General features: G+C 42.4%; 1 protein-coding gene across 1 annotated transcript; it reads right to left on the bottom strand.

Annotated features, from left to right (window-relative positions):
- Window positions 1-456: 456 nt before the first annotated feature.
- Window positions 457-10972, bottom strand: LOC143981983 (uncharacterized). Its single transcript, XM_077480279.1, has 2 exons — window positions 10792-10972; window positions 457-3829 (listed from the first exon to the last, which is right to left on the bottom strand). Exon 2 carries the CDS (start codon window positions 3781-3783, stop codon window positions 1108-1110), a length of 2676 nt encoding a protein of 891 aa, XP_077336405.1. The 5' UTR covers window positions 3784-3829; window positions 10792-10972; the 3' UTR covers window positions 457-1107.
- Between the last annotated feature and the right edge of the window lie 502 nt (window positions 10973-11474).

Below are 11474 nucleotides of genomic sequence, written 5' to 3'. Positions count from 1 at the left end.
TGCGATTTCTACTTGCCATGTATAATTTCAATGCAAATTAAGTGCAAATTGATGAGGGGAGTGGTCACATCCGCGATTTTATTTTCAATAAAAACTAGCCAAAAAAATAAAAAATTGCAGTGATGTGAACACTGGACTGCGATATAAATCTGGTCCCATAGAAGTCTATGGAGATGAAATTCGCACCGCGCCACACTAAACTCACACAAGACCCTTTTTTGAACCGGATAAAATTTGCACAGCATATATGTGAACAGACCTCATTGGAAATCATTTTTTTAATGACATGTGAATCTATGCCTTTCGGATCGCATCTGATCCACATAGAATTTACATAAGTGTGAACAGGGTCTAAAACCTGGAAGCTGGTTTCGATGCAGAGCTGCACCAGATTTGGCATACTCAAATTTAAGTAAATCTCCCCCAATGTTCCATGAAAGGACACAAACAACTGAGGTAACTGAAATAAGGGTGCATTTTTATTTTTTTTAAAACCAATAGTGGTTAAAATAGCTAATTAAAAAAAAAAATCAAACAGTTCTTATAAAGGTGTTTTAATCCCATTCAGTTGTGTATTCTCTGCAGTGTTTTGTTGTGAAGCCTGAATTGCCATTCTTATAGATATGTGATTATTTTATCTTGGAGCGTGTAGACATTCCAAATGCACATAAGTTATGTTATACCGCATACAAAGTTTGTAGCAAATCCAAATACATGCTCTGCTAATTCAAGTGTGACTATCAATGCTTACAGTCATTCCATATACACCAAATACTGTGAAATGTGCAGTGATTTCAGACTTATTATTGTCCCATATTTCGTGAAACTTGCAGTGCTGTTCAAAACATAGGCATGTTTTGTGTAGTTGGTCCATTAACACATAGGTGTGTTTAATATTGTGTAAAACTTGTAGTCATTCTTTAGCTTCCTGTCTGGCAGAACGTAACTCTTTGTTCACATTTATGTGCTGTTCTGTGTTTTGTATAGTGGCATCCTTCCATGGCTGGATACACGGAAGTGATATCCTGTGTTTTTTTTTTTTTTTAAATAGTGACATGTGTCAGGCATACATATCCTAGCTTATAAGATCCAAATTAAGAATGTATTCTATTCAGTACCTTGGGATTCTTGGGAAAAACTTTCCAACCTATCAGAGGCTTCTTCTACTAGCCATTGAACCATGCTTTTCACCTCTACCTGCAGTGATTTCCATTCTGCATCCTCCTTCACATCATCTTCACCATCATTTATGTCTTCCTGATTGCCCCCTTGGTGGTAATAGTTAAAGTCCACTATGTTTGGTGCTGATTCTTCTTGAGATGTTGAGAATTCTGTGTGTGGTTCCTCTGATCTTACAGTACAGGTGGTGTGGGTGATCACAATCTCCTGTTTGACTGACCTGTCTTTGATCTCTTTATGTTTTTTTACACATTTGGTCTTCTTTGGTAAATTACCTTCTTCAAGACTGCCCTGTTCAGTTTTTTGGGCTTTAGTTTTTCCCAAATTATTCCCATGTCCTTCTTGTTCTGGACAGAGCGTATCTGGTTCTCTTGTGCTCTCTGTATTGCTGTTCTGTTCTAACAAGCAGTCTCCTCCTTTCTGTAAATAGCCATCCTGTTCGAAGAACTGATCTCCTGCTTTTCCTTTGTTTCCTATATGGTTGCCCTTTCCTAGAAACTGGTCTTCTGCTTTTCCATCTTTGTGTTTATGGCACTCCTCTTCTGGAAACTGGTCTTCTGTTTTTCTGTCTTTGTGCTTTTGGCAGTCTTCTTCTACAAACCGGTCTTCTGCTCTTCCGTCTTTGCGTTTTTGGCCGTCCTCTTCTACAAACTGGTCTTCTGCTTTTCCATCTTTGTGTTTATGGCACTCCTCTTCTACAAGCTGGTCTTCTGCTTTTCCATCTTTGTGTTTATGGCACTCCTTTTCTACAAGCTGGTCTTCTGCTTTTCCGACTTTGTGTTTATGGCAGTCTTCTTCTAGAAAATGGTCTTCTGCTTTTCCATCTTTGTGTTTTTGGCAGTCCTCTTCTAGAAACTGGTCTTCTGCTTCTCCATCTTTGTGTTTGTGGTAGCCTTCTTCTAAAAACTGGTCATCTTCTTTTTCTTCTAGAAAGTGGTATCTTGTTTTACTTTCTTTCTGCGAATTGCTGTTTTGTTCAAGAAGGTGGTTTCCTACATTTTCTTCTTTCTGTATATGGCTAGCTTGGTCTGGAAACTGGTCCATTGTTTTTTCTTCTTTTTGTATATGGCTGTTCTGTTCTGGTGAGTTGTCTGCTTTTTCTATTTTTCCTATCTGAATATTCAGTTTTTGAGAAAGGTTTTCTGGTTCCTTCATATTCTGTACATGGATTTCCTTTTCTAGCAAGTGGTCTCTTTTTTCTTTATAACTGTCCCTATCTATCAAATGGCTTTCTGACTCTTCTACGACCTCTTCATGAGTTTTTATTTTAGGAAGATTTTCAACCAATTCTTCTACTTTGTCTTGTTTCTTCTGAGTGTCTTCAGCAATCTCTGCATGGCTCTCTTGGTCAATTACAACTGGTAACACTTCCCCATCTTTTTTATGTTCTGAAAACTCAGATCTTGCTCTCCCCTCACTTTCCTCTTGCGTTGGTGAGCTTTTAGCTATGTCCCCTGTATTTTCTTCAGGGCTTTTTTGTTCTTGTAAGTCATTTTCTAGCTTTTCTGCATTCTCCATTATCACGCCATTTTCTGGCAAGTAATTTGCCACATCATCTGCCTTCTTTGTGTGAATGAACTGATTGTGTTCTTGTAAGTCATTGTCTAGTTCATGTACCCTTTTTGAGTTGATCTCTAGAATTTTTATGCTGTCTCCTGGCTCTGGTATGCCCTCTGTTTGTTCCTGTTTTGTGATTTTGTTGCCCAAGTCCTCCACCTCTTTATGAGTCTCTTGGCCTAAAATGTCTTTGTCCTTGTGTCCGTTTGACTTGCCTGCATGATTTTCTTGTTCTTTCAGGTCATTTCCAAGTTCTTCCACATTGTCTGTTGCATTTTTGTGTTCTGCCATGCTATTCCTTTTAACACCTATGCTCATTTCAGCATTATCCTTTTCATCCATAGTTTTCTCTGGGTCTCTTAAATTCTTGATTTCCCTGTCACCCTGATCAGCACTTAATTCAGCTTTTTCCGCCTGTTGTAGAACTTTGCTTCCTTTTTCTTCCTTCATCATTTCTTCGCTTTCCTTCTCTTCTGACATTTTTCCTTTTCCTCCCAATATATCCTCATATCTTTTTGGTTTGGTATCTTTGCCACCTAGGTCTATTTTTTTCTCATGGTGTTCTTCTACAAAAAAACCTTCCTTGCATTGCTCCATCTCTATCACTTTTTCCTTCTCTGTGGCATCTCTTTCTCTCATTAGTCTGTAGCCTCTAATTTTTCTCAAAAAGGAAGCCTTGGAGTATGGTTTTAATTCTTCTTCTGGAATCGCCTGGTTCCCTTGTTCATCTACCTTATTTACTTGCTCACCGGTTTCTGTTCTTTCTGCTGGTCTGAGACAAGGTAACCGGAAAATATTCCCACTCAGCACCTTTCGTTTTTTCCCTCTAACTCCATGTTTGTCCTCTGTGCTTTGATTGCTTGACGAGGCCTCCTCTAGGGACCTATCCTGCTCTGTTCTTTTCAGAAACAGACAGATGAATCCTCCTCTTAGGCAAGATGGTTGAGTTGCTTTAGGAGATTCCATTGATGTTCTCTGTGATCTGTCGTGTCCTTCAGAGACTGCGTTTTCAGATGTTTCTGGACTGCCTGGCTGTGGCATTCCCATAGTTGGCTTGGTTATATGGCTAATGATAATGTCTTATCTTCAGTATCTGTATAAAATAAAGCAAAAATATCAGTGGTCAAAGAAAATAATATGTGAAGCAGTCTTATGAGATATCTATGTCACAGAGAGGTTGCTTTTCAATTTTCTTTGATCTTTATCACATATCCACCTATAAATAAAAATAATTTGTGTCCCCCCCCCCCCAAAAAAAAATCCAGCACTAATCTACATGCTTACCTCCTAAGCATAAATTCCCCCTCCTCCCACTACCAATCTGCCCCCTGATGAAATCCCCTTCCCAGCACAAATCTTTGCCCCCCCCAAACTCGCAGCTCAAATCCTTTCATTTTCCATATGCCCCCAGCACAGATCCACCCCTCCTCCAAAAAAAAAATCCCTTCCCTAGTACAAATCCTCCACCCCCTACTCCAAATCCCCCTCCCAGCACAAATTCTCCCCAATCCCCCATCCTAGCACAAATCTCCCCAAATTTCCCCTCCTAGCACAAATCCCTTCAATCATCCCTGCTAGAACAAACCCCCCCCCCCCAAAAAAAATCCCCTCCTAACACGAATACTATCCCCACCCACCAACATTGGTGAAATGTTTCATCCACTGATACGAACAATGGGACATAATCAACCCCCCCCCCCCCACTCACACCAATGAAGGGACACAATGACACCAATGATGGGGTACAATTCCCCCAACGACACCAACAATGGGGAACAATTTCTTCCAATGACACCAATGATAGGGGCCAATTCCTCCAAGTGATTCCAACAATGGTGCACAATTCTTCCCACTGACACTAATGATAAAAGCATCTATGTGTCATTTCTATCTGCTGCTTTGTTCCTCTGCTATCAGCATGAATCACTTCTGACAAGTTTTCCTGACACCATTAGAAAAATAGTGGTGACAACCTCAGCTCTGTCCTGGTGTGTTATGTGGAGGGGGTGTGTCCCTTCTCTCCAGGCAGCTCTCAGAGCTCTCCTCACTGAACTCTGCAGCTATCTGCCCACTTTTTTCTTAAATCTCAGACAAGTTGTATAAATTCTGGACTTTGAACAGATGTAGAGGAGAGAATACTACAGATAAACAGGTACAACTTATGTAGGAGGATTTGTTTAATCGCTGTGCATCACCGGCGTCCAGACACTGTAAAGTCTCATACACATGATAGGACTTTATACAAACTTTCCTGTGGATTTTTGTACAAAGGGCGTCGGCCCTGAACTTGTATTGCATACACACGGCAGGACTTTTTCAGACAACTTTCACCAAATCATGTGGTTTTTCTGCTCTTTACTGCCACCTTTGGTCAACTTCTGTATTGTTGTCTGATCTTTTGCATTGGTTCTGAGCATGCCTGTTTGTACTTTGTACAAAAGTCCTATGGTTTTCTGTACACACGATCAGACTTTTCTCCATTGGACTTTTGTTGCCAGAAAGTTTGTCCCTTTGCACAGCCAACAAAAGTCAGATGAAAACCAAAAAAGTTTGTCCGATGGAGAGTACACACGGTCGGATGTTGCTCCAAAACAGCTAATTTGCATGTTTGTTGTCAAAAAGTCTGATCGTGTGTATGGGCCTTAAGAGTTTACAACCACTCTAAATGTTTGAATATGTGTCAACTACAGTGCCTTTAAAAAGTATTCAAACCCCTTGAAATTTTCCACATTTTGTCATATTACAACCCAAAACGTAAATGTATTTTACTGGGATTTTATGTGATAGACCAACACAAAGTGGCACATATTTGTGAAGTGGAAGGAAAATGATAAATGTTTTTCACATTTTCTTTACAAATAAATATCTAAAAAAAGTGATGTGCATTTGTATTCAGCCCCCTTTACTCCGATACCCCTAATTAAAATCTAGTGGAACCAATTGCCTTCAGAAGTCACCTCATTAGTACATAGAGCCCTGTGTATAATTGAATCTCAGTATAAGTACAGCTATTCTGTGAAGCCCTCAGAGGTTTGTTAGAGAGCCTTAGTGAACAAACAGCATTATGAAGGCCAAGGAACACACCAGGCAGGTCAGGGATAAACTGGGGAGAAGTTTAAAGCAGGGTTATGCTTTAAAAAATACCCCAAGCTTAGTTTGAACATCTCACAGAGCACTGTTCAATCCATCATCATAAATTGGAAAGCGTACAGCACAATTGCAAACCTTCCAAGACATGGCTGTCAACCTAAACAGATAGACCAGTCAAGGAGAGCATTAATCAGAGAAGCAGCCAAGAGGGCCATGGTAACTGTAAAGGAGCTGCAGAGATCCACAGCTCAGGTGGGAGAATCTGTCCACAGGACAACTATTAGTTCTGCTCTCCACAAATTTGGCCTTTATGGAAGAGTGACAAGAAGAAAGCCATTGTTGAAAGAAAGCCATAAGAAGTCCCGTTTGCAATTTGCCAGAAGCCATGTGGGGGACGCAGCAAACATGTGGAAGAAGGTGTTCTGGTCAGATGAGACCAAAATTAAACTTTTTGGCCTAAAAGCAAAATGCTATGTGTGGCAGAAAACTAACACTACACATCACCCTGAACACACCATCCCCACCGTGAAACATGGTGGTGGCAGCATCAGGTTGTGGGGGTGTTTTCTTCAGCAGGGACAAGGAAGCTGGTCAGAGTTGATAGGAAGATGGATGGAGCCAAATACAGAGCAATCTTAGAAGAAAACCTGTTCGAGTCTGCAAAAGACATGAGACTGGGGTGGAGGTTCACCTTCCAGCAGGACAACGACCCTAAACATACAGCCAGAGCTACAATGGAATGATTTAGATCAAAGCATATTCATGTGTTAGAATGGCCCAGTCAAAGTCCAGATCTAAATCCAATTGAGACCCTTTTCGGAAGACTTGAAAATTGCTGCTCAGACACTTTCCATCCAATCTGACAGAGCTTGAGCTATTCTGCAAAGATGAATGGGCAAGAATGTCACTCTCTAGATGTGCAAAGCTGGTAGAGACATCCCCAAAAGACTTGCAGCTGTAATCGCAGTGAAAGGTGGTTCTACAAAGTATTGACTTGGGTGGGGCGGAATAGAAAGACACCCCACACTTTTCAAATATTTATTTGTAAAATATTTTGAAAACCATTTATCATCTTCCTTCCAATTCACAATTATGTGTCACTTTGTGTTGGTCAATCACATAAAATCCCAATAAAATACATTTAAGTTTTTGATGGTAACATGACAAAATGTGGCAAAAATCAAGGGGTATGAGTACTTTTTCAAGGCTTTGTACTTTTGTTTTATTTCTCATCATCACAATAATAACATTGTAACAAGCCACACTACTAAGCTCACCACACACACATTACATTCTGATTGTACAATCTCCTTTAGACCTACCAACCAACAAGTATGTAGAGCAAGGACCAGCCTGATTGGATAGATTAGGTAGCTCCTCATATGTAGTTTTGGTAGATATAAAGTTGATTGTACAAAAATCGTATGGTCAGATTGTAACATGTATGGTGAGCCTTAAGCCGCGTACACACGGGCGGACTGTCTGGCCAACTTAGTCCGTCGAAACACATTTCAGCAGACAGTCCGCTCGTGTGTGGGCTTCAGCGGACTTTTTCAGCGTGCAGTCTGGCAGACTAAGTATTTCGGAATTTCCGTAATATTGTCCGTCAGACTTTGGTTTCAGCGGACAATCCGCTCGTGAGTAGGCTAGTTCGACGGACTAAGTATGGCGCATGCTCAGAAAGGATTTACACGGCGAAAGGTTGCATTGCTGTGTATTGGACTTCCTATTTCTAGTCCCGTCGTACGTGCTGTACACGTCATCGCGCAAGCTTTCGACGGACTGTTTGTGCATCCGTGTGTGGTCAAGTCCGTTCATTCGAAAGTAGGACGGACTGTCCGTCGGATTGTCTGACAGACTAAGTTGGCCATACAGTCCGCCCGTGTGTACGCGGCTTTAGACACACTTGCGTATTAAAGTATACTTCTAGCCAAAAACCTCTCTCAGTTGTCTTATTTGCTGTCTGTGGTGGCTGGAGTTGATGACATCAGCATCTCCTCACAGTATGTGTACCAACAGTATGAATCTGTCACTATTTCTAATATGGCATATACAGGGTTCCCAGAGTCTGTGTGTCTTGGGGGATATTGATCTAAAGTAACCCCACCTCAAGGATCCTCAGGCATACAGCTCACAATAGAGCACCGTTCCCCCAAATGCCAGGGCCCATAATCGGTAGGCAGAGGCTACCATTCAGTCCCCTCCAAAAGCCCCATGTCCCGGGTGAGTCTATCACAGGATTTTTCCCTTTACTTTTGATTATAGCTAGAAGTAAAAAGAAATTTGTCCAAAATAAAGTGCAAAGTTATTACCAGAGGAAGCAGCCCCAATGGAATATTACTTCTTTCATTCTGTTGCAGTGACAACCTTAACATTTTGCAGCAATAAAAACATGACAAGGGTTCTAACCCTTCCCTCTTCTGCAAAACCTGAAGACAAAGGTTTTGGCTGAAGATGCACTTTAACACAAGAGGCCGAAAAACAAATACAAAGGCTGCCGCCTGTAACCATGCTGTGCAAATGTAATGTACGAAGGACATGATCACAACACATGGGGGCTGATTTACTAAAGACAAATAGACTGTGCACTTTGCAAGTTGCTCCAAAGCCTAATAGCTTTGCACAGTGCAACTGTCTATTTGCCTTTAGTAAATCAACCCTATGGAACCTTGAAGAGCATAGTTGACATCAGCAGAAGGCCTACACCAGCTTCCACTCTGGTCAACAGGCTGTAGCGGGCACAGATCACCAAAACAGGATAACCCAAAAACTGGAAAACCTGATTTCTGCTGCAGTATTCAAATACTAGACAGGAATACCCAATAAATGCACACTGATTGGATTTACAGCAGAGAACTCACTATCCCATACATAGTTTTTATTCGTGGATTGTGCTCTGCCCCCTGTTATCAAAGTGAAATGTATAATACACCTCTGGTCTCCAGACAAGGTCCTCACACAAACTTTAACAAGCTTTGCTCTTTGTCTTTGTTCATCACTTCTCCCATGCAACTCCTTCCCTCTGGAACACAACTCCACATGCTATCAGACATTCACCACCACTCCAGGTCTTTAAATTCATACTCAGACCCATCCTTCCAGAAAAACATATAACTTTAAAGTGGACCTTCACCCCAAAATTTGTCTTACCTGTTTCATTTCCTCTCCCCCAGCCTCGTTGGATACAATAGGAGTGGGAACCAATTTTCATGGTACCTGCGCCCAGTTCCTCGCCTAGGCAAAATATGACAAACACACTATTCCCAATGCACACCTTCCTGAAAAATGGCTATGGGAGTAAGTGGAAATCACCCGCTGGAAATCAAAGACATTCAAAGTGTGAAGTATGTCACCAGCACACCAAGGATTTTCAGAACGGGTCCAAAACTTTATTCAGCAATCCCATCATAATTACAGAAGCAACGTTTCAAAGCCATGCAGGACCCCTACTTGAGGCATGTGACGTCACATGCCTGATGAAGGGGGTCCAGCGTGGCTCCGCAATGTTGCTTCTGTAATTATGATGTGATTGCTGAATAAAGTTTTGGACTTATTCTGGAGATCCTTGGTGTGCTGGTGACATACTTCTTGCTTTAGGCGAGGATCAGTGCCGGGAAACTTCACCTAGAGCCCAGGGCAAACATACCAAACTACAACCCCCCCCCCCCCCCCCAAAACAAAATGTATGAGCAGTACATGTCGGCAAAATTCCCTCCACAAAAAACACTGAGCATGAATCTGCATGCTTACCACCTGAGCATAAATTTCCATTCCTCCCAGTACAAATCCCCCCCCCCCCCTGCTGAAAGCCTTGCTCTCAGAACAAATCTTTGCCTCCCCAGCCCCCAAATCCCCCCCCCCCAAAAAAAATTCACATCCTCCTAGCACAAATCCTGTACCCCTAAAATTTTCCCTCCTAGTACACATCCCCCCCATTGAAATTCCCCCCTCCCAGCACTAATCTTCTTTCCCCCATCACCCCTCCCAACACAAATCCCCCTAGATCACCACTCTAGATCACCCTCCCCCAATTTCTTTGTGGCATGCCCACCCCACCTCACATGATACAACAGTGCCCAAAGCAGCTTCCCCTACTGCCCACCCCTTGTCCTGGCCCTGGCGAGTATGATGCCACCTTGTCCCACCTGTCACACATCCCAGGAGGCTACAGGACTAGTCTAGCATGCGCAGAAGGGGAGCCAGATGTGAAACATTAGGAAGCCTCCCCCGGCTCCCAAAATCAAGATGGTGGCACAGAGAAATAGCTGCATAGGAGACAGTGCTGGACTCCAGGTGCTGGTAAGTATCTCTTTTTTAAAAGTCAGCAGCTATTTGTAGCTTTTGACTTACAATTTTCCCATTCCCTGGTGACGTCCCCCTTTGAGACACATTGTTGCACTAATTTTCCTATTGTCACAATATTATCCACAATACAACTACTGCTGCTGATCCTCCCTTGCCTTTTTTGCCTGCTCATTCGTCTTTTGAAAGGGGGCATTTTTGGGGCAAGGTATCCTATTTCTATTGTTGAATGTGATTGTTGAAGCCCCTATGTTCCTGCTGTGTACAGTGCGATCTGCATTCATTGCATCAGTGTGAAAGCTCATACACTAAGCCCTGCATATGCATGTCAACTATACAAAAAAAAAAAGCTGTTACATGATTTGATGATTTATAAGAGAACAATCAAACATTCATAGTAAGGTATTGTTCTAGTGCAGTGCCTGCTGGTCCCCTCCTAGGTATGTGGCTTCTGTATTCCTGTCCTGATGTATATGTGATGTCATGAAGCTCCTTCCTCCAGCCTGTGCTGTCTCCTGTGTGCTGCCAGTCCCTGATTCCTTACTGCATTGTGTGACAGCCCTCCGTCCCAGTAATGGCTGCGGAGTTCCCTACTATGATGTATCGCAGTCCTGTGCGCTTCTATATTTGGGTTCCATTCCCCACCCCTTTCCGTCAGCTTACACAGCGTGCCGTCTTGGATCTCCTCTCTTCTGTGGGATGCAGACGGTATGTCTGTGCAAACAGACCCCCACCATCACATCCCCACAAAACGTCGCTCACACTTCACTTCTGTTTCCATGGCAACCGATCTGCGAAACCATTCAGAACCCCGAGAGAGCGCACCGACAGACATGTGTGTTTTCATTACAGCGAAAGCCGCCAGCCACACACTGATGCGTAATGATTACCGGCTATGACACAATATGTGAAATACGGGCCTATTGCTTAGAATGCACATCATTTTCCTGAATCCAGTGTATGTGTAAGTGCGTATGAGGATGCAGGAAGTCGTTTGATCCTTTGGGAAGTGCAGGCTTTGCTATAAACCTAATCACTAAAATCTCAAAACAATTTTTGTCATTTGCAATTTGTGTAAATCTAAAATTTCAATACAATTTCCATAAAATAATACCTAGAGGGTCCTTGTTTAATGCTGAACTCTGAGATAAGCAAATATTGCCTGAATATGAGAACCGTGTGTATTCTTGCTTAAATCTAAAGCCTCGTACACACGATTGGACTTTCCGACGAGGAATGTGCGATGACAGTTGGTGTTGGTGGACAATCCGACCGTGTGTACGCTCCATCGGACAATTGTTGTCGGACTTTTCCGCCAACAAATGTTGGATAGCAGGTTTTCAAAT

Source organism: Lithobates pipiens, unplaced genomic scaffold (genome assembly GCF_037356315.1).
Source record: "Lithobates pipiens isolate NorthernLeopardFrog02 unplaced genomic scaffold, aLitPip1_a1.2 Scaffold_1, whole genome shotgun sequence".
In the NCBI taxonomy this organism is placed as follows: domain Eukaryota; kingdom Metazoa; phylum Chordata; class Amphibia; order Anura; family Ranidae; genus Lithobates; species Lithobates pipiens.
Note: the sequence above shows the minus strand (reverse complement) of the source record. Positions and strands in the feature narration are given on the sequence as shown.